This window comes from Macrosteles quadrilineatus, unplaced genomic scaffold, assembly GCF_028750875.1.
Source record: "Macrosteles quadrilineatus isolate MER2022 unplaced genomic scaffold, UCM_ALF_1.0 Scaffold_10__1_contigs__length_6754688, whole genome shotgun sequence".
NCBI lineage: Eukaryota > Metazoa > Arthropoda > Insecta > Hemiptera > Cicadellidae > Macrosteles > Macrosteles quadrilineatus.
In genome coordinates, this window is record NW_026542603.1 from 2,784,290 (window position 1) to 2,811,246 (window position 26,957).

At 35.9% G+C, this 26,957-nt stretch overlaps 2 protein-coding genes across 2 annotated transcripts; both read right to left on the reverse strand.

Moving 5' to 3' along the window:
- Positions 1 to 2,451: 2,451 nt before the first annotated feature.
- On the reverse strand, positions 2,452 to 20,994 carry LOC129004709 (rRNA 2'-O-methyltransferase fibrillarin-like). The gene is made up of 5 exons (XM_054433278.1): positions 20,862 to 20,994; positions 16,433 to 16,618; positions 14,575 to 14,888; positions 4,179 to 4,424; positions 2,452 to 2,760 (listed from the first exon to the last, which is right to left on the reverse strand). Exons 1-5 carry the CDS (start codon positions 20,872 to 20,874, stop codon positions 2,593 to 2,595), a joined length of 927 nt encoding a protein of 308 aa, XP_054289253.1. The 5' UTR covers positions 20,875 to 20,994; the 3' UTR covers positions 2,452 to 2,592.
- Positions 20,995 to 25,529: 4,535 nt separating this feature from the next.
- LOC129004668 (uncharacterized) lies at positions 25,530 to 26,579 on the reverse strand. The gene has a single exon (XM_054433224.1). It carries the CDS (start codon positions 26,577 to 26,579, stop codon positions 25,530 to 25,532), a length of 1,050 nt encoding a protein of 349 aa, XP_054289199.1.
- Between the last annotated feature and the right edge of the window lie 378 nt (positions 26,580 to 26,957).

The window sequence follows — 26,957 nt, forward strand, 5'->3', positions numbered from 1 at the left end:
CTATGTTAAATAAAAACCGGATTTTTCGTTCTAAAATTCTATTTTTTTTGTTTTATGGGAAAATAACATAATTTACAATAACTTTTGAACCGTAATTTTTACAGTAATGGGATTTGTACCATTTTGTTCAGAACTGAAAGGGCTACAAAACATACTAAATTTTTATCAAAATCGTTCGGGCCCTTTTTTAGAAAATAAATTTTTGCTGTTTTTTATGGGAAAATCCCCATTAAAAATCAAAATTTCAAAAAAATTAAAAAAAAGGCCTGGAGATACCATGTATGAGAACCTACATACCAAATTTTATCAAAATTGGACCACAGGTGTAGTCCCTAGCTCTGTACACATCCAGACACACACACACACACACACACAGACATCACTTCGAAAACCACTTTTTTGGGTCCCGGGGGACCCAAAACGAATATATCCACTCAAACTCGAAAATTTTGACGAAAACAATACTTTCTCCATACATATACTACTAGCAGAGTACCCGTACTTCGTAGGGGGTTGGCATATGAGTATAAAATGCTTATTGCGGTTATACTCGAGCTTTGCGTTTGCAATGGGGGAGGCCACAGTTTAGCCATAATGTTCTACCACTTCACCAAAACAACAGAAAAAAATAAATTAATTCGCAAAATATCACAAATTATTCATGAAATTAAAAACAAAAACATAACTTTAAATAATCCTACTTTTCAGGTCTCATTGCGTATAACAGTTTTTGTTGCTGCTTAGTTCAAAGTACCTACCTAGCTGTTTTCATAAATACAAAAAAAATAATAGTGTTTCGCCCTGGTGGTAAATCTTATAACTTTTTCAGGGCTGTGCGAATAGTTCGAAAAACGAATCAAATCCGAATCTTTGATTCGATTCGGATTCGAGAACGAATCTACTGTTTCTAACTGGATTCGGAATCGATATTCGAATTTACTGGTAAGAGATCCGGGTTCGGATTCGATATTCGAATTTCTTGGAAATAGATCCGAGTTGGGATTCGATATTCAAATTTACTAGATTCTGATTGAATATAATTTTCAATATAATTTTTTAGACACTAAAAAACTACTTGTGCACTCCGATTTGCTGTTGACTGGTTCATGTTAGGAACCTGACCAACTTGGTGTTAGGTTTTAGGCACATTAGTGTAGGTCGCATTTGAACCCTATCTTGGCTATCAGTAAACTTAACCTCACAGTGTTAGTTGTTACTTGTAATAGTAATGCAGACATAGGCTTGTGTGGAGGATTAACACAGAGGTGTATAATAGGCTGGGCCTATGTTTTAGACTACACAAATTGGTAGTCCATCACTTTTAGCGAGTAACTTAGGCCTAGGTGGTATGCCTAACTTATGCCAACTTAACCTATTTCAAAACTTCAAATAGGTAGGCCTAAATTTTATAACTTTTTTATTTGGCCCATTTCAAGAATTTTTTTAAGCAATTCCCTAAGTTATTTCAGCCCCAGAAAATGTGGTCTAAAAATGTGGAAATTGGTACTGCTGACTTTCCTCGGTTTTGGATTAGACTCTGAACAGGTTTAAATATTCGGATTCGATAACAGCTTTAAATTTCAGATTCGGATTCGATAATGGCTGTAAATTTGAGATTCGGATTCAACCCAGATTCGACTCGGGATTAATTAAAATATTCGGATTCGATAAAATCTGTACAACTATGATTCGGATTCGAACAAAAATTTCTGGATTCGCACAGCCCCGAACTTTTTAATGCTTTTTCATATCAAAAAACCAACTATTTTAGTTGAAACAGCTGACTAAATTCTTTAATTCCCTTTAAATGTGATTACTCATAAGGTTAACGTGGGGAACTACAGAGCCACTGGGGCGGAGCCCGAAAGGATTTTTGAGATAAGAATACACCTATATGTTTATTGTGAATGTGAGGTATCATCATGCCAAATTTAAGCCCAATCCGTCCAGTAGATAAATGCGTGATTGAGCAACACACACACAAACTTTCACATTTATAATATTATATTAGTAAGATGATATAGCCCCCTATACTTTCTCCCCAGAAAGTAAAAAAAATGTACTCATAGGAAATAATTGAAAGACTTCCAGAAAAACCATTTAAGTAGTTTGGATATAATAAAACTTGCTGCTGATTTAAATTTGCCTTATTTAAAATGAGTCTTTTACGCAGATAGTCTTCTCGTACATGGATACAGACAGCTTTGTGTTAGTAAAAAAATCGGGACATAATCAGTCTTGTGCATGGATACAGACAGCTTTGTGTTAGTAAAAAATTAGGGAAAAATCGGATCCAGCCCAAGATCCGGAATTTTTTGGATCCGATCGGGTGCCAGTTCTAGCTCGGATCCGGTAGTCCAATATCCGGATCCGACCATCACTAGTATTGAGAAAAGCCATTTTCTCTTCAGTAAACAATTTTTATAGACATGTGGTGAAAATAAAAATAGGTTTATAAAAAAGTCATTTAATTATTTAACAGGAATCAATAAAACTAAAAGTTCTAGTAAACAGTTCTACATTTAAAAATAAATGTCTTATTTGATGTTCGAAAAGACAAATTAAAAGGAAGTTCAGTTTTCATTGATTATTCTACTCGTTCTTGGGAGGTGGCCTGTAGATTCCAACGACTACAGCGTGATCTCTCTCGTATGGTTCTAATGTCAGCTGTTCTTGAGGTTTGAACTTCTCTGACTGCAGTTTTTTCACCTCCCCGGCAAATACTGCTTCAGGTTGTGCTGTTGAATCAATGCAATTGGCCTGAAACGATTTATAATAAATTAAATTGTATACGTTATTTAATTTTTGGAAAAGGAATATATTTCAGCTAGCTTACCTGAGAAAATTGCTAATACTGATATTTCATCGCTTCTGTACTACTCAGGTATTTTCAGGTAGACATAATGTGTATTCTCAGGTGGGCTAGCTATACTCTATTCCTTTTCAAAAAATGTCAAACAAACCAATTAGCTTTTCTTTATGATAAAACTAGCGGAGTACCCGTCCTTCGTACGGGTGTTTGGCGTATAAGTATAAAATGCTTATTGCAGTTATACTTGTGCTTTGCGTTTGCAATGGAGAGGGACAATTTCTTTAAATTTACAGTATGCTATAGAATAAACACATCTATCACAGCCCTAATATTCTACCACTGCATCTAAACTATCCACAGTACTATCCTGGAAATTAGACCAATTCGTATATACCAAGGAAAAATGTGGTTCAGATACCACTATAAACTGTAGGTCCCTTTTTAGCTGTATGGGCTATTAAGTAACAGCTGTGTCTAAGGAATAAGTCCGCCTTAGTCACCAACAAGACTACAAGATCGCGCCACTCATTCTACACAAATCTCCATTCATACTTTGTATGGTCGCCATTTAATGGAAAAGTAAAGTAAACAGTAAACAATAGAAAAAAGTTTGTTGCTGCTTAGTTCAAATAAGCTGTTGTCATAATTTAAAGAAAATTAATGGTGCTGAAGAAAAATAATAAAAAAATTAATACCCTGTTGGGGTACACCTTTTAACTTTTTAAAGCTATTGAATATCATCATAGACAAAAAGAATTAAATATAGACTATCAACCGTGCAGTGGTTACCATAAGTTCTAGCCCACACTGCTGGGAACGCCGTGTAGTTACGTAGCGCGTAGGCCGTAACTACATGGCACTCCCAGCATTGTGCACCAGAATCTATGGTAACCGCAGCACAGCTGACGGTCTATATTTAATTATTTTTCCTATGATATCATAGAATCAACTTGTTTAGTTGAAACAGCTGACAAAATGCTTTAACACGTTCGCTACCGCAATAGTACAAAATGTTTAATTCATATGGACCAGCGACACATATGCAACGGCCGGTTCCTACCCATAGACTGCCGTGGCATATATGTGGCGGCTAGTCACATTATAATAGACTAAAGCCACATATTTGCATCGGCGGTCCAATGTTATCAAAACGCTTATAGATTTGAATGCCCTGAATTCTCTTTAGCGGTCTACAGGGATATCTGTCACACAATTGCGTCGCTTACCCATGTGGATGAGAGGACTTTGCATGCTCTTCATAGAGTTGCTTTGCAAACTTTAACAAGTCTGAGTAAATGATGATTATTTCATACATTTAAGCCTGTATAGAAACTGGACTCTTTATGGAATCTACAAACACACAAACCTTGATTGAAATCACAAAGTGACCTTCGTTCTTTAGAAAACTATGAGCGTTGATGGCGACTATTCTCGCCTGATCAGGTTGTGCCACATCAGCAAAGATTGTGTCCACCATTCCCACCAACATGCGATACTTGTGTGGGTGCCGAGCATCCTCTATGATAGGGATGATGTTGGTTCGTTTCTTGGCTACATTCAACAAGTCTCGTCCTGATCGGTGAGAAAATTCCACTGCATAAACTAGTCCTTCCTGAAATTGAACAATATGTTTAGATTGGTTGGACTAATGCCTGCAAATAATTTGCATGCATGTTTTTATTTGATATTGCACCTGTCCTAGATACCCTTACCCTGTATAGTAAGTAAGTGCCAACAAATTTATTTAAAGTCAGCAGGAACTTAAGTTTAAATTATGGTGAGTCAGGGGCTCAGTTGGACTGTGAATCAATTGCATTGATGATGTGGTTTTGTATCCTGATGATGTCTTTTAAAATAGGAAAATTCATTCTTGTACTTTTGTCTTGGAAAATTCACTTTTGCATGAAATGAAAGGAATGAGTTTTTTTGACTTCCTAAACAGTGGATCCTAATTAAAAAACAGACAATTTTTTCCAGAATTGCTTAATAATTAATTTGAAGAGTAACTTAACACTGAATGTTCCTTTTTTGGAACTATTAAATATTAAAATAACAAATTCCATAAATATGCCTGCTCCAGGAGCTAAGACAGATTGCTAGCTTGTAGCTTAGACTATTAAAACATTTCATTTTCTTTTTAATAGCTGAAGCCAGTTATGAATTTTTGAAAGTAGGTAATGAAATTGGATTGAGTCTGAGAGTGCATGTAAATTACTGTTTTCTGTAGAATAAGCTACGCCAATTTTAAACCAAACTAAATTTTTACTTTCTCCAGCATAATACGGACGCGTTGCAGAAAGTCAACAGTCCCGGAAGGTCAAATAATTTATACCTGTGCCGCTAGGTCAAAAACTACAATGTTTGCAGTGTCTGTAGATCAAAAATCCCAGTAAGTCAAATAGTACAGTCCGGGCTAAAAACGTAGTCTATGTTAAAGCAATTGACTTATTGGGAATTTGACCTAATGCAACAGCAGTTTTAATATAACGAAATAAGATAAAATATAAGTTCAGTTTCGCTGAGTCAACAGTGCCGGAAGGTCAAAAGTATAATCTGTTAAAAACAACGATAGTCCTCTCGACGCACAACTTCAATAATTTCGTGTTTTGGTGTACTTAAAGTTGTGCTAAAATTTTGAAATTTGGCACAAAGCTTTTTGGTTAGTCCTACTCGATGACTATTTTGTTGGAACTTTAAACTATTTACCGATCTAATTAATAAAAATTGATTTGTATGGTGAAATAGTTTTAAATCGTGATTTCTAACATGAAAAAGTTAGCATGCGAGATTTTTTTTTGTTTTTGGGTTAGAGAGGTTTTGTCTGTGGCAAAGTTGTAGCCAAAAGTGTGATGCGTAAAATATATTTTTTTTTAATTTTTTACAATCAGTGGTTCAGTAGATAACTTGGGTTGAAGAGGACGGCAAATTTAGCATTTTGCAACGCATGGAAAGAACTACATCGTACGATGCGACTGCTGAGTGGACTTTTAAATTATAGTTCTAAGGACAAGAAAAACATGAATATACAGATCACCAGTACATTCATATTATTTATAAAACATCTTTCTTTATTACCAGCTTACATTTTTCACTTATAAGAATACATCATAAACAGGGTGTTAAAATAAGCGGGGAGATACTTTACCTAGTAATTCCTTGGGTCAAAATAAACAGAAAATCAAGGCTAACGTTTTTTCCAAAATCATTTTGTTAACCAGATATCCACCATTTTGTATTTTTTACATACAAATATTTATCTTTGCACTTTTCCAACCGATGTTTATGAAACTTGGTATGTATGTTAAGGTAGGAGAGACGCATGTTATAAACAAAGATTCATCTCGATTCACACTAAAATTTCAAAATTTAACACTTAACTACATTATAATATACTTTACTACACCACAATATTTACGTATCAACATAAATCTTTAACAAAATAAAACGTTAACATTTTTAAAATCCAAAGTAAATCAATATAATATTTCTTTTTTGAAAAATATATTTAAAAAAGGCGATGGTAAAATAACAACAGGCGAGTTTCGATCTGGGTGTTTCAGGTTTGAATCTAGGAGGATTTAACATTAATTAACATTAATGTTTAATCCTCCTAGGTTTGAACTGATTGAGAGGAATACATGAAACCGAAGGGGGGAGGTAGCAACAAGTTCACTAGTATTTACTAGTGTCCAATTACAATTTGATGGATTTAACCAAAACCTTTTTTATTTCACTTATTTTCAGCGGTTAAATTTCAAACGATACGTTTTAGCGACTTATCATCATCATCGTTTGAGTTTGGGTTTGCGGCAATGTATTTTTATGAATAAAACATTTAATTTGATACCAAACTTGACCTCTGCTGCTATTAATTGACTGTATGCACTATTAATTAACAGCTGTGTCTAAGGATTATGTCGGCCTTAGTCACAAACAGGACAACAAGATCGCTCCACTCATCCCACACTCATCTCCATTCATACTTGGCTTAAAATGCATACATTTGTATGGTCGCCATTTCAAAGCAACATGGCTACATTATCGATCATAGATATAATAACCATTATGAATTAGCATTATGCGGTGTAGAGTTTGAGACCATTGTCTTCAAATTTCAACACAAAAAAAGTTTTGTTAATAAATAGTTTAGTTTGTTCGTATTTTTCCGCCTACAGCCCACTCATCACACACTCATCTCCATTCATACTTGGCTTAAAATGCATACATTTGTATGGTCGCCATTTCAAAAACAGGTAAAATAGTATTAAAATTATATAAAAATTTTGTCTTAGTCTTTGTGGTCCACCCCCCTTAAAGGATAAAAAAGTGATAATAGCTTAAGACAGTAGATATTTATGGCTATTATTGATATACCAAGTCTCACTACTTTATCTATATTGTTAAAAAAATATAGCCAATCCAGGACTTTTCAACCATACTGTAACGCCAACACGAAATTTTTCCGTTGAACTCTTCCGCATTTCTTAGGCGATTTTGACCATTCATGTCCCATTAGAAAGAGCGTGTCACGTACATTTGCAAACCAACCTTACGTTTTAAAATCCCTTGGGCTCAGCCCCAGTGGCTCTTAAAGAACCCATGTTATGCCTATGAAGAACATATTGATTTATTTATATAAGGATCAGCTCAATTAATTGCTGTTATGCAATTCAAGGAAATAATGTAGGCTACATTATTAACATGTTACTGATTTTTTTGAAATACTATATTTACTATTTCTATTTGGGGTTGCTGGATAATTTAATCCATTTTACCAAACAATAAAAATTAATTAAGTAATATATTTCATGAGCAAAGGACCTATTGAAGTCCTCATCAACCAAAAGAATGCCTACTAAAGCAAATAAAATTGAGACGAACATGTAATGCACGAAATCAGGTGGTTCTTAAGTATGTGAAAAAATGTATCGCTATTCAAAAACAGACGGAAAACTTGTAAACATATTCGTGACAACGGGTGTAACATGTCTACATTATCATTGACAAACGTGGACAACCTTATGCGAGTGTGAGTAAGTCCGAAACAACTCTAAAAAACAATAAACAATAAATTGCAAGAACCGTTGCTTATATCATTGGGTATACACGTATCTACTGACGTGTATACTCAATGCTTATATCGAACTGTTATATGTACATCGTGTGTATTTCCATTAGTTGTTCCATTTAGTTGTGTGTCCATTAGTATAATATTTTAGTTGACTCTTTTAAAGTCAGCGGAAATTGTGACTGTTATTACCCTTGAAATAATGTTTGTGTAGTACTTTGCAATCCTACCAATGCTTATAGAATCAATAAAAAGACCATAAAATTCATTAAAAATATGAATTATATTATTTAACAAATGGCGGCAAACTTGAAAAGTGGAAAACTTGTTGTTTTTTAGTCTTTAAGGAATGTAGATGCAATTCTAAGACTAATTTACTTTTTGCAATTTTGCTCTAAACTTACTCGTTTAGGAGCTACATGATGTAAAATGTACAACGGAAGTAATTTTTCCATAGGCTGTACTCCTAAACGAGTGGGTTTATCGAAAAAAGGTCAAGGCTAAAAAAGTTTTTAAATTGCATATTCTATCCAAAAACATGATAAAAAAACTAAAATCATATTTTTAACTGCCACAAAAAATAAAGGAATGTCCCCCATTTAAAGTTTTCTCTAATTCTTACCGTTTCCGATTTCCCAATGGTGGCCTCCTTGAGTTGATCACCCTGTATATATGAATTTGAACGGATGGTGTTTTTGGCCTCTAGGGACCTCAAAACGAAAAATTTAATCGGTCCCGGGTCCAGGTGTTACCATAAGTACTACGGTAATAGCTTATTCCCTATATGGGAAATTCGCCAAAAACCTAATAGTTATATAGAACAATATTACATTCAACCAGCTGTTAGTAAAAAAAATTATATGGGACTAAAACAAATCAATGAGAACAAAGATTCCTTTAAAAAATCATTTGAACATCCTACTATTTTACTATGCATATTTAATTAATCTGCCATCCTCATACCTAAGAATTGAATGTATCAATGGTCAGCATTACACATAGTATAAATAGGTCAACTCTAAATATGCCTTTAAATTTGTTTCCAAATGCTGAATTTGTATCACTAATGCTGAATGTTTACAGCTGTTATGTTAAGCAAATTATATTGTACTAAAAGCTAGCTTAAGAAGGTTAGCGTCGTCTGCTAGACTTTTTAAAAATTAAAACTTAATTTCTAAAAAAACTGGGACCCTTAATTATAATTATGGCTTTGACATTCCCTAGTTCTCAAAATTATCTTTCTTTCAACACAAAAATAATGAAAATCCGTCGACTGGTTGATTCAGAATGTGAAAAACCCCCATTTACGTTTTAATAATATATATGATAGTTTGGACAGGTTTCAACCCTTCCGAGGCGTAATACATTTACACAGTTGATGTGTATACTACATTATATCTCATAAAATACTGTAGTTCTAAAATTAAATGGGTCTCCTTTTACAAACGTATATAATAACCATAAATTTTCAGATCGTCCTTGCGTGTATTTCATGCCACAAATTTTGACGAAAGGTTTTTCATTACATACATAAACTATACCTATTTACAGTGTTGACCAAACAGTTGGCAAGAAGCATTAATAGATAAGCTATGTACCAAATATGATAATTTTAGCTCAATTCTAATTATGACAAAACACGAAGTAACTAAAAGCGAGTTTTGTTGGTGTAGTAAGCGTTGCAGGAGGTCTACTTTACACTGAATCGACGTTCACTTTTATTGCTTTTGATCTTCCGGCACTGTTGACTCAGCGAAACTGAACTTGTATTTTACCGTATTTCGTTATATTAAAACTGCTGTTGCATTAGGTCAAATTCCCGATAAGTCAATTGCTTTAACGTAGACCACGTTTTTAGCTCGGACTGTATTATTTGACTTACTGGGACTTTTGATCTACAGACACTGCAAACATTGTAGTTTTTGACCTAGCGGCACAGGTATAAATTATTTGATCTTCCGGGACTGTTGACTTCCAGCAACATTCCCGCATAATACATAGTAGGCCAGACTATATGGAGGAATTATTGTTTTCGTCAACATTTTCGAGTTTGAGTGGATATATCCGTTTTTGGCCCACCTGAACTCAAAAAAAGTGGTTCTCGAGTGAAATCTGTCCGTGTGTGTGTCTGTCTGTATGTGTGGATGTGTGCAGAGCTACAGACCATAGGCCTACCTGTGGTTCGATTTTGATTAAATTTGGTATGTAGGTACTAGGTAGTAACCTGTTGTATCTCCAGGCGTTTTTTTTTTTTTTATTTCTTTATACATTTTTATTTTTGATGATTTTCCCAAAAAAACCATAAAACGGAAAAATGAAATTTTTTCAAAAATGGCCTGAACGATTTTGAAAAAGAAAATTTGTATGTCTTAGCCCTTAAAATTCTAATCAAAATGGTAGAACCCCGATTTCTGTAAAAATTACAGTTCAACAGTTATTGTAGCCTAGGCCTATGTTATTTATTTTCCCATCAAAATCATAAAATAAGAGAAAATTGGATTTTCAAAAAATATCTGGTTTGGATTGAAATTATATAATTCTTAACAACATAGTGCATTGCTGTAAAAATTATGGTTCAAAAGTTATTCAGGGTTGTCAGCAGAATGTATAAACAAAATTCACACATTTTCCCCGGTTTACCCGGCTTAAAAGTACGAAATTCCGGGCGTCTAATATAGGCTACTTACAAGAAAAGCCCAATAAAAGCTGTAAAAACAAATTAAAATAACGGATATTGGTAAATAATTAAAAACCCACACACGTTTATAAGCCCTTAAGGCAAATTAACAAACTCTTAATATTCACTCAACAAGCACTGCAAATTAAGGTAAAAATTTAACATTAGCCTAATGAGTTTAACATTTGTCAGAATAAACTACTGAGCTAGGCCTACTGAAGCAGTTCCGAACTGCCGAACGTTACGATTTTCAAGTTATATTTGTTAATAGTTAGCCTACTTATCTGTAAACTGGTAAAAAACCAATAATTATTACAATTAAAACTAATGTATTTTCCAAAATTAACATAAATGTTGTACCTTGGTGGTAGAAAAATTAAAAATAAACAAAATTCGTAGTAGAAAATGGTTTTCTTAGGCCTACTAAAGCAGTTTTTACCGCTACGTTTTTCGCGTAATATTTGCCGATAGTTACTTATGATTACTTTATAGTTAGGGCCTACTTATGATAGAACTATAAACCGGTAAAATCCCAATAATTGTTACAATTATAACTATGTATTTTCCAAAATTAGGCCTAATTAAACTAAAAGTCGAAGCTAAAACATCAATTCATTGCTAGCTTCAGCTGACTACTCAGAGCACTGTAGGCCTATTTTTATCCATATGAAAAAGTGTTAACTGTCTTTAGTTTATATGTTTTGTATGTTCTATTAGAAGTAAAAAAACAATCTGTATTCTTGTTGAAACGGCTAAATGTACATAGCCACAACACAAGGCTCAAGCATGAAATTGACATTCCCTTTTGTAGATTGACCAAAGCAGCCAAAAGCTCTAAAGTTATAGGGCTTAAACTGTACAATATACTACCTCATAATGTCAAGAATATTGAATCCTTTGCTAATTTTAAAACTGTTGTAACAAATAGTCTTCTAAAGCACCCACTTTATTCTGTTAATGAGTTTTTGCATTTGAGTGCTACTGATTTTATAGATTTTAAGTAACATGCATTGTTATTCAACAATTTTTATTTTATGATATTTATTCTCAATTGACAACTGTGATCTCTTCTGTGATATAGGCTAAGTTTTACAGTGTCTATTGCACAACCGTGTCGATTGGGAATCGTATTCTCATCACTGAAATCGTTGTGTCGTCGGTCTAGTGTCTACATTCTACAGTACAGTTCCGCCATTGCTTGCTACACGAACGCACAACGCGAACACAGACAAATACTTATTGCGGTCAAGGTTAAGTTGATACCAGCAATGGCGGCAATAGTTGTGCCTCAGTAGCTACTAGGAGTAGCGTCGTCCTGTAATCCAGCTACTAGGAGGTTTAACGAATTGTGGATATTTATAGGCATGGACTGTGGATGCGATACTCCCTGGTGTGGATTAACGTCCGCACGAGTGAGTACTACGACTATCCGCAGTACTATCCTGATAATTAGACCGATTCGTATATACCAAGGCAAAAATGTGGTTCGGATTCCACTATAAACTGTAGGTCCAGTTGCCATTAGCTGTATGGGCTATTAATTAACCGCTGTGTCTAAGAAATGTCGGCCTTAGTCACTAACAAGACTACAAGATCGTGCCACTCACCCTACACTCATCTCCATTCAAACTTGGCTTAAGTTAAAATACCCTACTTTGTATGGTCGCCATTTCTTTGAACAGTGTTAACAGTATTAATTAATATTCTACTAGGAAGTAATTCAAGCCATGACCTTGTGTTTTGAGACCGAGTTTGGCTTTGTTTCAGCTATGCGTAGATCGACACTGATGCTACCCTGATATACTGTAGATGCTTCGCGTTATTATAGCCGGCGGCCAATCGGCGTATTCTGTCAGCGGACCCGAGATTCGATTCTCGAATCTGGTCAATTTCTAATCTGAATCTTCCGTAAATATACATTCACTATAATTTTTTTTTGATAAATTTGTTTAAAATTGTTAGAACTACAAAATTCCTTGAAAATAAACGAACAATAGTTGAAATTCACAGGAAATCCCTGAATAATACCATTTTCACGTTACCATAGGTGGATTTGCGGTTTGCGGTTTTTTCAGGGCGGTTAAAATTCACGCATAATTCCTGATTTTCCCGGTCGCTAACAACCCTGGTTATTTAAATTTTTGTCATTTTAACAATTAAATACCATAGTTAGTTACTCAAATCGCTTACCCATGATAACAGTTGTTGACAAGCTAATGGGAGAAACTATGTTTCAGATTGCTGATATCGTTTATTTTAACTGCAAGTACAATATATTGTAAACTCAAGCATCGTCTATGTTACGGTATGTCAACTATCAACAAAAACTAAAGCAAATATAATATTTGCTGCAACACACTCAGGGTGTCTACTACATTCTGGATAAAAAATTCATGGACAATTCCCGTACATTTAAGGACACTTTGCCGTAACCTTTGTCGGTGTCATTAGGCCAACCGAATAATTTTCCTGATTTGTCAAACTGTATTAATCTTGTTATTCACTGTAGTTGTACCAGAGAGAAAAGTAAATAATAATAGATAAGAGTTAAAAAATTCAAAATAGAAATTTATTGAAAGTAAACAAACATAGGCCTACCTATACTTTAGGTAAAGCTTTTATAGTGTAACAGAGAAACGCAATCATTGTCTCCTGCGATAGCGACAAATATCTCCATCGGTCACGTAAACTTCATAACATACCTTATCCGATCCAGGCCGATTAATTTGGCATGATTCGCCCTGGCACAATGTTAGGTTCTAGACTACTTTTGAAAAAAAATCTTAATGCATATTGTTACTCAATTCTTAGTACAAAATCAAGGTATGGTAAGCGGCTATTAATAAGCAATAAGCACAGAGTAAGATTATTGTATTTTCATTTGCAAAGTTAATATCGACACATAGCAATCATTAGTTGTTTATCTTAGGCTCAATTACATTTTCTTAATATATTTTACAGCTCTTTCAAGAATCAAAATACCCAGGCCTAGACCTAATTAGGAGGGCCTATATAAACTGAGTAACAAACAATGAGGTTATAATAGCAGCAAAGTCACTATCATCATTCTAGTTCATAAGATTTAGATTGCTTAAAGCATACAACTCAATAAATAAATATATGGGAAACAAAAAACATTGAAACCTGAATAGCCAACAATATAAGACAAAGATACAGAAAATGCAATGACATAATTTGAAACCAAGCAGGCCTACATAGTGATAAAACATTAATGCAAACAACAATGCTTGTGGTTTTGTCAATTGAAAGATAAAATGTCCATAAAAAAGGGGTTAACTTACAAAATAAGACTGTAGATTATTTACATGTTTAATATGAAACCATAAACAGTTTTATGGCACTAGGCACTGGCCGCGGCAAATTGAATCTTCAAGCCAAAAGTACAAGTAAGAAGTGAAATTTAACAGCCATTATAAAGCTATTATTTTCACGATAAAATAGGTTTGGGATCTAATAATAATTACCCTAGTAATAAAAAAAGAAGTTGTAAAGGAATAAAAGTGATACAACTTTTATGAGCTAGCTGCTGAGTCAACAGTTCTTGGAAGTACTTGACTTGACACTTGATTGTCGTGATAAAATATTAATGGGTTTGAGATTGTTAATGGGATTTTTATTGCATAATTACTCTAGTAATAAATTATGAAAATGTAAACAAACATCTGATAAACCTTTTATGTGCTCCTAACCAACTAGCGATCAATAAAATTATGGCCCATTAAAAATTTAAGGACATAGTCTGGCATTTAAGGACAATTCCCGTACATTTCATGGCCAGTAAAAATTTAAGTACAATTCCCGGTTTTCCCGGATTTCCTGGTTGGTAGACACCCTGAACACACTTCATCACTCGCTCATTCAATTGCGGTACATCTTTGGAATGAAAAGGCCTTATTGGATGTCTACTTCAGTAGGCCTAGCCAAAAGTCAATGTTGACTCACATCTGGCTTATTTTGGATCCAAGTTTTTCATTGTTGAATACTTTGATAACTCACCGGTCCAACAATGTCCGACACATGAGAGACAGTGGTGCCGGACGCAGCACCCAAGTAGAGCACTTTGCTGCCTGGAGGCATGTGAATCTGATCAATCCCACCAAGGATGGCTGCCGCTAACTTGGAGCGGAACGGATTCCACACTCTGTACTCCTTCTTCACATCGCCTTCTTCTACTGATATCCTTTTCTCGCCATAAACAGCTTCTCCAGGAACCATATTTAACGTGACTAGAGCATCTTCTTTACCACGAGCGATAAAAACTCCCGGATGCCTATGGGGCTCGATGATTGCGTTCTTTCCTCCACCAAAACCTGAAAGGTAGAGGACCAAAATTAATCTCTTGGAACAAACTTATAAGATACCGGTATTACCACCAGCTTAGTACTTAGAAGCGTACCAAATTGTGATTAATTAAAATAACTTCTTCTGACAACCTTATTGTTTTAACTCTACATGACATAATAGGCCTTTAAAACACATTCGTTTGATAAATTTGACATTGTATCTGTATTTTTTTAACCACCCACAAATTCAGTGTTTGTTACGGTAGTTCAAATTTGTGAAAAAAAAGTCATTCAAGTAATTTAAAACCTGTACATACACTGTAATTTTCTTACTCCTTCCTACAAAAATACATCAATTAAATAATTACTAGAGGTCGTCCAGTGGTCGAAACTCGACCATAAATATGTAATTTAATTATTTTCAAAGCAATTAACCATCACTTAATTTGAAGGCAATAATTAAATAACAATTTATTCATTGGTTGATTTGGATAATATTCTCTAATGATTAGCTAATGACTAAGTGATTTTATTAAAGTAGATTAAGTATGTCAAATTCCAAGAATATATTATGCCAGTTTGTTTGTTTTGATTTGACACGTATGAACACGTGATTGTATTAAAGAGGTCCATCTTCAAAGATATTCCACCACAGCTTATAACCACTCTAGCTAAAAAATCCAATTGCACTTAACCACTCTAGCTAAAAAATCCAATTGCACTTTACATACTTCTCTATTTTTCACCCCACTCTGTAAATAAAACATGTGATTGGAATTTTTTTTTGATTTTCTGTTTATATTTCGTTGTTATTTCGTCACTATCATGGCAACCCATAAAGCCCATGTTAATTTTTTGTTAATTTCAAATTCATTTTTTGTGCTTATCTTTGAGCCTATTTTAATTTATAATGGGATTCTGCACACCTACAGGAAAATATTTTTCTAACAGTATGCATAGATTTTCCCTACGACACACACGAGCTGAGAAAAAAGGTTTTAAAGAAACATGCTTGCCTATTAATATATAGATTTTCATACCCTTAAAACACTGAAAACTCTGGGACATAGTCTTGGATGTTAACACAACCGTAATAGAATCTTAAATATTTCCGTAGGGAAATCACATAATCCTAGAATAAACTAAAACTTTAATCAGATGTTTGGTTCCTTAATTTAAGGAAGCCTACACAAGCTAGTAGCAAACATTTACAATTTCAATTTTGTTTCTGCTTTTTGAAATGTCAAATTAAAGTAATTTACAGCTGATTTCAATTATTAAATATTTGGTTATTACATTCATACAAACATGAAAAATTGAAACTTTGGGGGCCCGTGGGGTGTAGTCCCAGGAATATAAGAACATGAATAAGCCTCTGTGTTAAACAGGTATACAGGGTGATATATCCTTGGACAGTTGAATATTTAAAATAAATAATAAATACAGAGCTTCAAAAATTGGTAAAGTTACTGGACATTAAAATCATTCTAACACATTATCCAGTCAATGATAGAGGATGGTTCCTTAAAGAATTTTTTTTAATGGAGCTCAACGTTTATTAAGAAACTTACTTCTTCTGGGTGTGCCACCTCGACCACCGCCACCTCGACCTCGGCCACCGAACCCTCCTCTGCCTCCTCCTCGACCACCGCCTCCTCCCCTTCCTCCTCCACGAGTGCCAAAGCTTGGTCTACCTCCTCCACCTCCACCTCTTCCAAAACCCCTTCCACCACCTCCTCGACCACCCGGTGAAAAACCTGAAACAATTTCAAACAAAAATCATGAGACACTAAGTTTAGTTAACTTGGGCCACAAAGACAACTGGTAAACATAAAAAAGTTCAATGAACGGAGATGCTGAGTCCTAACCGTGGTTGCGATGTCTTGATCAATTACAACCTAAAACCTCGGTTTGCAAGATCACACTAGCTTGAGCAATAGGCCTTAATGCACTAGTAATAATGAACTTTACTTTTTCCTTAGTATTGGTTGATGTAGGTTTTTTTTAATAAACCAGTAAAAACGTTGTGTGTTCAAATGAAAATTCAAAACGGTGCTGCCGAATGTGAAGTGCACGCTGTAATTAGTTTTTTAAGTGCTTAAGGTGTGAAAGCTATTGAAATTCATCAACAGATTAGTGAAAGTTCATGGTGAGAACATTATGAGTTACACAAAATGGTACGCAAGTGGGTCAGGGCATTTAAAGCCAGCCGCACCAACGTTCATGATGAGCAACGCACTGGGCGGCCATCTGTCATTACTGATGAATTGGTGCGTAGGAAAAGTCCAGCTAATTCCAGCGCACACTTCACAGTCTGCGGCAGTCTCAATTGGCTGCACCATTTTGAATGGTCGAAACCGGATGTAAAAACAGCCGATTGTTGCAAAATTTCCAGCACAGCCTTGCCAATAGATGCACATGCAAAGCACAAATATCCAAAATGCCAATCGCAGTGCTGGAACGGAGAAATTTAAAAATGGTTCCATACTTACTTAAAAAACATGCCTCGTATTTCAACTGAGTTAAAAGGTATTTTTATGTTTAGCCTATGAGAAAACCAAACATACTGCTACCTAGAGCATAGCTTAATAAAATATGCGCATTCATATTTCTGATGGATGATTCAAAGGGTTGCTTGTTGAAATGTGATGCCATCACTCATTTTGGTAGGCAGTCCTTCGTTTCACCTAATTCATGAACATTAGCCTAAGTCTATTGGATAAAATTTGGATAGGCTATGCCTAAACTAAACCTACCCAACTACAACCTTGAAGACCCATACTAATAGGGGTTCTGAGTCTTAATAAAAATCTCTGGATGTACCGGTAATGAAAATCCAGATTAGATTAGGCCTAAATCATCTGAATTAATTAAGAAAGACAACTAAGCTATTCCAGGACTGTAATGGCCGTACTAATCTGTTATAAAGGCAAGTCCACGGCAACACAACTTTTTAAAGTATAGGTACTAACTTTATCTGACATTGAAATCTATGTAGGCCTAGGAGGCTACCAACTTATCTTTTATTTATTTATTGACGGCAAAATCGTCATTTTTACAATAAATAAACATGCATAGCGATATGTGGATTACTAATACAATTAACATGCAGTAAGTTTTACATTGTGCTAATATAGTCATGCTTTAAGCCGCGTTTACACAGAAGTTTCAAACGAAAGTTGCAAACTTTTATTGTAAATAGCAGTTGCAAATAGTAGTTTCAAATAAAAGTTAGCAATTTTTATTTCATGGTTTCATCTCCAAGTTTCATGAAAATGTTTTAAACACTTTCGACCTTGATTAGGCTATATGACTCGCCTATGTGATGGTTCCTGGGCTCAGTCCTCCCGAGGATGTCAAGTGTCGATGATGTAATTTTGAATGAAATATCATTCCATACGTAGTTTTTCATATTTTTATTTTTGTAATCGGAAATAGTTTGGTTCCATAGGACTTGCTGCCCTCTGTACAGGCTAATTAACTTTAGAATGTTGTCATCTACCCACTCCATCTCATTCAGTTAATTTTCCATTGTTAACACGCGCAAGATAACTACTATAGCGGTCCAGAGAGGGTAACGACACTCTTTCTTGAGTCGAGCCACAGGGTGGTACGAGTGATAAAGTAAGTGAGAGTGGAGGTGGCAGCGTAGGGGATGGCGGAGAAATGTTTCTGTTTCGTGTTTCAACGGCCCGTAGTGACTGAAACCAGTGTTGCAAACAAAAGTTTGCAACTCCCTGTGATCTTTACCGATTTCAGGTGGAAACAAAAATTTCTGTTTCAAACACTAAAACTGTATGCAACAGTGAAATGTTTTGTCTAAAAATGTGTTTTTAGAGCTGTTTGCAAAATACAGGCGGCTTTATGTAAAAATATCTTAGTGAGTAAGTTATCTTGAACTAAGTTAAACACAAACATTATCAGACTATACCAGTAGACAAAAAACTGTGCTTTTTACACATTCCTGACTTATTTTAGGCCTTAACCCTTTAGGGGCCAGAGATTTATTTTGGTAGGCCTACTTTCCAAAAAGTGCCAGAGTTTTTTTTACTAGGTAGGCCTACCTTTGTCTGAAAAGTGCCAGGCTTTCTGTGGGGGCGAAGCGTAGTGTGCAAGAATAAAAATCAGTAAAAGCATAAATTTTCATCCCAAAAGTGCCATGGAACGATATATCGAGCCTCGTTCGTATGAGAAATCGATTTAAATCATCGTTGCCTTATAATAACAACCGAGTCAACCGATATGCCCATTAAAACTCACATGATCAAAAGTCGCGCCGGCCTGATATATCGTTGCAATGTATTTTTCAATAAGACTACCGACGACGATAAGTTATATCGTTGTGAAGTATTTTTCAGATGTGTTGTGCAAAACGATATCGTTATGTGGCACTCAAAGGGTTAAGTACTGATTGGGCTGCACTTTACTTAATGTCCTACACACTCATTCGAATGAACTCAACCGAATGAAAATATCGATTAGGGTATTTGATTGTTATATTCAAAATATCGTTAGGTTAGTTAGGTAAGGTTAACCTAACCTAACTAACCAAACGATATATCAAATGAAACAATCAAATACCCTAACCGATATATCGATCAATACATTCATTCGAATGAGTGTAGGCCATAAAGTAAAGTGCAGCCACTGATTGAAATTGTGATAAACTTAACTTATGTCAGGTAGAAATTTGAACTAAGCAAAGTCGATAGCTGTATTATTGAGGTCCGGTTTGATAAGGAATTATCTCAAAATACAAATGACCAACCCCTAACTTACAGTGGGAGAAGTTAACCCTTTAAGTTACAGAAGAAGGCTACCGGCATATTTGTTAGGCTAGTAAACAGAAATAAGATTTTGCGAATCTCAGATTGATTAATACAGTTGTTTCTATAGAAATTTGGATGAGTCAGAGTTAAGTTATCTTAATAATGCTTCAATAGAGGAAACCTCAAATAGTGTAGGTAGGCCTAGCTGTTTATAATTTAAAACAAAAACTAAGTTATTTTCCTTGACACATGGGGTAGGCTACACTTCCATATCTGTTGGCCCAAACAACCAAATGAGTAATATTGATCGATATATCAATTAGCCTACTCGATATATCGTTTGGTTAGTTAGGTAAGGTTAACCTAACAACTAACCAAACGATATAACTTAGGCCTATCGAATTAAACAATCGAATAATCAATATTACTCATTTGGTTGTTTGTGCCAACAGATATGGAAGTGTACCCGACACATGTTGTAATAAGGTATGGTTCCCTTATGACCCTACCACTGACTAAGAAAAAAAAATGGAAACAACTTTTGAGGTTACCTGCCGCTCTGAATTGGGGTACAGTTTCTTAACTGGGCTATGCTAATATCGATTGAAACTATCGATTCGATTAGTTAACCTTCATGCGATTTTTTCACCATCAGCAAGTTTGGTTGGTTAGGTTATGATAGTTTAATTTTTTAATAGATATATTTAAAAATATCGATTATTAATCAATATTTTCAATTCGATAGTTTCAATCGATATTAGCATAGCCCAGTTAAGAAACTGTAGCCTACCCCTGAATGGTTCAACAATAATACAAGTAAACACTTTCTAGGCCTACATCACAAATTAAGAAATACTTAAGTGGCCCATTTGCATAAACATAGCCTCTTTTTGTTTTGGTCCTAGGCCCAACTTATAAAGAGACTAGGAACAAAACGTGCCATGCCCATGAGGCAGCTTAACCTCCTGTAAACTTAGCCTGCAAAAATAACTTTCAGGCCCGGCCACCTAAAGAAAAGAAATGTCTAAACATTGTCAACTGAGCCTAATTAAAAACTATGGAGATTTTTAATGTGGCTAGGCCTACCCTAATTATCGGAATATTACCTAGGCCTACCAAGATTATTAAAATCTAAGGTTACTGCAAATATTTTTGTTGAGAGTTGACACATTTAGGGTAACTACCGTCCTAATAAAATATATTATGAAGTAAAATTATCTTAATTTCTTACCAGGTCTTCCCATGTTCTGAATTTATAAGAAACTAAATGTATCAACCAAAACAATAACAATTAATGACATATAAGTTAGACGTTTCTCTGCTTGATAACTCCACTGCACGTGGTGGTCGTCCGGTTCCGGTAGTTGCGATTCTGCTGTACCCGGTCCAAGAAAAGAGTACGGAACGGAATCAAGGAAAAGGAATAGCATTTTGACGCAAACGGTAGGTTAGCTATAATTTGAGTCATGTAACTCTACAGTAAAAAAGTCTTAGAATAAACCATTGACTCTGTCTATGGTCTCTTACATTATTATAAAATGTTTACGGACAATAAGGATTAGTCCTTATTCTGAAGGATCTAGAAACTTGCCCGCGCGGCTCAATGAGCCACGAAGTAAGAAACACAACGTTGAGGAAAACTTGCTGCTTGAATTCAAGTTCATTGCAGTAAGATTATTAGGGTAGTCTAAAAACATGATAGAAATTGAGTTTAAATATTTCTGATTGCGTCGTTAAGGTTCTCGTACATTTCTGTTCTCAGTGTTGACTTATTATCTGATATATTGAATGCTAAACGATTTGCTAAATTCATATGAACATGTCTGTAAAATATTGTAACAAAGCTTTTAGTATATATCTATATATGAAGAACTGAAGACATTGTGGCCTTGCCGATAATCTGTGTGAAGCAAACTGAAATTGGGCCGATTTATTTCTTTGAGCAGTAGGTATTCTTCGATTTCAGGCATCCCGCCCCCCTTAGCTCCGTTCTCCGCACAGGAAAAGTAAATTATAGGCCATCGGATCCAATCGTGAACAGTGTGGATCCACCATTTCAGGAGCTCAATTTGTTACATTTACCAGCACACACTGTGGGTTACCAACTGGGCAGCCATAAAGCCCAGCTGGTATTGTTGCTTTGAATACAGCAGCATTTATCTTGTTGTCTTTCAGAGTGTATGCACAGCATCCGCACATTATCACTCTGTTGAAGTAGATTTTCTTAATACCTGTCCCCATGTTTTTAAATCTTGAAAGTATCATGAGTCTGTTTGATGGATTAGATTAGATATAACTCTTGCATTAGATTTTGATAACAATATTAATTTTCTATTATTGGACAGCATATGTTACTTTCTCCCCCTATATATGGGACTTATATAGGTAGAAATTTTCTCTATACTTTGAGGAAAACATACTACTATAACCCAGAATGCTAACCGCATGGTAAAAAGCGTTAAGTATACTCGAATAGAGCTTTGCCTGTCAATTCATAGGCAGCGCCACCAGCACAATGCACCAGCATCCAGCATAGCAACACTTGTGGCATACTTAACGCTTTTTACCATGCGGTTAGCATTCTGGGTTATAACACAGGAGAAAACATACTAGCCTACTAAGTATTTTTTCTGTGGTTATAGTAGCATGTTTTCTGTGCTTTGGTGCTGGTAATTTTCTCGAAGTGATTGGTCGGAAGCCAAACAGATGTCGGAAGACCCTGCCATGACAACGATGCTGTAGGCATTTAGTGGACAATGAGTACCAAAATATATGGTATATAAAGCGAGTGCGTCAGCCACTTCATTTGTCACAGATAGGGGACTGACGTCAGTTTCAGGGTTGGTTAATCTCACATCTTCTTCATGTGAGTGATCTCCAGATACAACAACTTCAAACGCCCCAAATTTATGATGGAAAATTTCTTCAGAGAGCGGGTGAGGGCTGAGGGCAGCCTTAATTGTTTTCCTCAGGCTTATTAAACAATGTTTCCAATATTTTGGCAGTGGAACTTTCCTCAAGAAATTCTCCATCGTTTTTTAGGCACTTGAAACACATCTTCTTTTTGGTGTTATGAAAAAAAACCGGAAGCCATATGTCCTTCAACAAGGGATGTACTGTGACTACAACTCCCAAGATGTCATTTAGGTAAAGGCTTGATCGTAAGCCAGGGCATACTGTACTCAATGGTTCTCAAACCAATTGATTTTTGTTGTGATTATTGCTATTAACGTGACCATGGGAACAAATACTATATATATTTAAATATCGCCAGAAACTAGATTTTTAGCTGAAAATAATTCGGATGAAATATTTGGTATTCTTGGGATTAAGACTATTTCTCCTACAAACTTACCTCTGATGATTGTTGCTTCGTCGATCAAGTTTGGTGTAATTATTTTAATCGACAGTCTGGTTCTGTTGCACAGCTTGGGTGGATTTAAGTTTCACATTAGTATTATTTGAGTTCCTTCTTTTAATGACATTTATGTGGTGGATTAATGACAAATTGGGAGGTATTTGAATACCTTAGATAGCACACACGATTACTGTATTATTAACTTCACTTAATAATTTATGTTAAGAGTGTGTGGGTATAAAACAAAAGATAAAAGTATTAAGGCATTAACCCTTTATTGTTTAAGTTTAATACTTTGATAAAAGCTTTTACTTTTTATGTTTATAGAATTGAAACGTTGTTGTTGTTGAGTGCACAGGTGTGCTGCGATTGAGGTTTAATATATTTGGACTCATCCAAAAGTAAAATAGTATTATGATTATGTGCTGCATTCTGTGGAATCAGTGTAACACTATTTAAAATCATGACTAATACAGAATTTGTTATTATTCAAACCTAAAAAACAATGGTATTTACTCAGGGGAGGTATAGATGAGCTTACGATGACAGCTGTGGGCTTCTCATTAGCTGAGGGAAAACCATTACCGTAACAATACTGTTTGCAGCCATCGGCCTCGGTAGTCTACTGTAGTGGTTAGCGTGCCGGGCTGATATGCTGAGAGTCCCGGGTTCGAATCCCGCTAGTGGCACTAACTTCTTTGACGAAGATTTTTCATTATCAGCAAGTTTGGTTGGTTTGTTTCGGTTATGACAGTTTAATTTTATTATTAAGTCATTATAAAACTTTAATTGAGCAATTACTAGTTTTATTTAATGAACAGAATTATTTTTTCTATTAATAAACTTTTTTTATATTATTTCATTATCAGCAAGTTTGGTTAGTTCGGTTAGGTTATGATAGTAATTTTATAATAAAAAAAATTATAAAATTGAATTTGAGGCATTTATAATTTTACTAGCTGTAACCCGCGGGCTTTGCCCCGTTTAACTTCTTAATTTTCAAGATTATCTCGTTCGCATGGCTCAATCACGTCATGGTTGAAGTTTGTTCGCTACGCTCACTCACCTTTACTTTGGAGCTCGTTCGCTACGCTCACTCACCTTTAGGTTGGAGCTCGTTCGCTACGCTCACTCACCTTTAGGTTGAAGCTCGTTCGCTGCGCTCACTTGCCTTCAGGTTAGCTCGTTCGCTAAGCTAACTCGCCTCTAGGTTGAAGTTCGTTCGCTACGCTCACTCGCCTTTTGGTTGCAAATTAGCTGTTGTCATAAATGTAAAAGAAATAATAGTGCTGCACCCTCTTGGTAATCTTTGTAACTTTAATGCTATTGAACATCATAGAACAGAACCAACTTGTTTAATTGAAACAGCTGTTAAGATTCAATAATTCCATTTCTCATAAGGTTAACATGGGAAACTCCAGAGCCACTGGGGCGGAGCCCGAAAGGATTTTTGAAATAAGAATGTGCCTATATGTTAATCGGGAATGTGAGCTATCGTCATGCCAAATTTCAGCCCAATCCGACCAGTATTTTTCGAGTTTACTTTTCCCATACACACATACAGCAACCACCTCTTTTTTATAATAGTATAGATAGATAGATTTTATGAACAGAACTATTTTTGCGGTTAGTAAACCTTCATTGCCAAAATGCTCTCCACTACAGCGCTGTTCACGGAGAAATTTTGAACTAATTCCTCAATCGTACCTCCCCTAAGTCAGACCCCAAAACAGTTGGTGAAAGTAAACATCTGATTTTAAATTATATTTACTAGAGTACATGTTGCTCGAATTCGAGCAATTATTGGAGGAAACTAAGGTATAACCACAGTCTAACAATAAATCATTTATATATATTAGACTGTGGTATAACCATTGACTATTGGATACAGAAGGAAGTTTTTTTTTTAAATGAATAACGAATATTTACTATGAGTTTATAAAAGAGTCAACTCAAAGATTACCGGTGTGTAACTCATGGAGATATGAACCTGTACATAAGATAAAGATGCTCACTATGTTTAAAACAGTAATCAACATTTCCTGTATCATATTTCATAGCCTGGCATTGCTTTTTAATGTTTTCTACAAACATTTCCTGACTTATAGCCACATGGTTGTCCATGTTTATCTTCATTACGTTATTAAACCTATGCATGGTACCACATTTGTCGCCTGCAGTAAGTTGATTGATTGTAAGAGGGTGGACTCATGGTCCAAGCACGTCAACCGAAGCTTATTGTGCATCCCGCTTGCCACTAACTGGGTAAGCCTATGCCTGTGTCCCTAACTAGGTGCAGGAGCTTTTGCCCAATGTTAGCGTCTGGTTCCTCACCTGGCTGCTTTAGACCAAACAGAGCCATTCTCCTAGCCCGTAGTCCATCGCAGTCCAGAATAATGTGTTTTGCAGTCTTATCGGACTGGTTACAAAGTCGACACTCCTGCTTGTCATTGACAATTCCTAGAGTGTGGAGATGTTTCCTGAAATGGCCGTGTCCAGTGATAAGAGCAAGTACCTGCTTGACCTGCCCTCTCCCCAGCTTTAGCAGCCAGCGAGTGAAGAGGGTGCTATAGGTTCTGAGAGCAGTTTTTTTCCAAGTGATTGTCCAGGATAATTACGCCAACGCTCAAGATGTTGTCCCCTGGACCATTTGTTGATTACATGTTTAGCGGCCGCTTTGCTGATGCCAAAAAATGGCTCTGGTCCAAAGAGTGGCATGATCGCACCTTTTTTTGCCAGCTTGTCTGCACTCTCGTTGCCGCCAATGCCTAAATGGCCTGGGACCCAGCCGAGAGTTACAGAGTTCTGTGATGCAAGTCTGCAGAGGGTGTTGAAACACTCCCAGACTAGTTTTGAGGTGACTTCATTTGAGTCAAGAGCTTTGAGAGCAGCCTGACAATCAGATAAAATCACTATCCTTTTGTCTTGGTACCGTCTGGCTAGTCCTAGGTTGGAACAAGCCAAGATGCCATAGATTTCTGCCTGGAAGATGGTACAGTATTGTCCCAGACTTCCTGATAGTTCTGTTCTGGGTGATCGACAGTAAACCCCAAAACCAGATTTTCCATCGATTAGGGAGCCGTCTGTGTACCAGACGAAGCTCTCCATATCTTGGAGATGCCCTTCCTGATGTTTCCACTCATCTCTGGAGCGGAATTCAACATTAAAGGGTTTGGTGAAAACTGCTTCCTTGCTTAGGAAGTCCGAGGTCATGTCAAGCACAGGACACTCAGCCAAAGTCTTAGCAATGGCGCAGTGGCCTGCCCCTGACAGGCCTTCCCTCCACAGATTTGCAACCCTCAGACGGTAAGCTGCCTTGAGGGCCTCAGATCTGATGAAGATGTCCAGTGGTAGCAGCCCAAGAGCGACTTCTAGAGTAGCTGATGGACTGCTCCTGAAGGCTCCAGTGGCCTGTAGCGTGCCGAGCCTTTGCATGCTTTCTAGCTTGGCTATGACAGTTACCTGATTCACCTTTGTCCACCAGACTAGTGAACCATAGGTAACCTGAGGCCTGACCACAGCCTCGTATAGCCAGAGTGCTATGTGGGGTTTAATTCCCCAGGTGGTTCCTGCAAACCTCCTGGACGTCATGAGCGCCCATTTGGCCTTATTCTAATAAATTTGAGTAATTCTTTAATAAAGATAAACACTTTTTTCATCACCTTTTAGACTCTCTGTTGTCTGTCACAATTTTATTTGTTCAATTGACGCATTTTTGTTTAGTTGCAATAACGTTAATTCTATTTACCTGAGAAAATTCAGAGTTAAAGACCTGATGTTGCTCAGTTGGTTTTTGTTTCCCTTAGCTATACATGAATAATAATTAATCCCTTCAATAAAAATGTTAGTAAGGGTTTCTTGGATATTTTCATAGGCTACCTATTAAATTCTAAAATTCCTTAACTTTTATGGAAACATAGATTAATGTCATTGACGTACCAGATTTATTTGGCTTTAGAAGGCTTTCCT

Bases quoted from the DNA above. Each gene is read 5' to 3' on its own strand.
- LOC129004709 (XM_054433278.1), bottom strand. The intron at 14,889-16,432 runs GTAAGTTTCTTA...TCTACCTTTCAG, and splicing joins AGGTGGCACACCCAGAAGAA to GTTTTGGTGGAGGAAAGAAC. The intron at 4,425-14,574 runs GTGAGTTATCAA...GTTCAATTTCAG, and splicing joins TGTCGGACATTGTTGGACCG to GAAGGACTAGTTTATGCAGT.
- LOC129004668 (XM_054433224.1), bottom strand. From the start codon at position 26,579: ATGACGTCCAGGAGGTTTGCAGGAACCACCTGGGGAATTAAACCCCAC.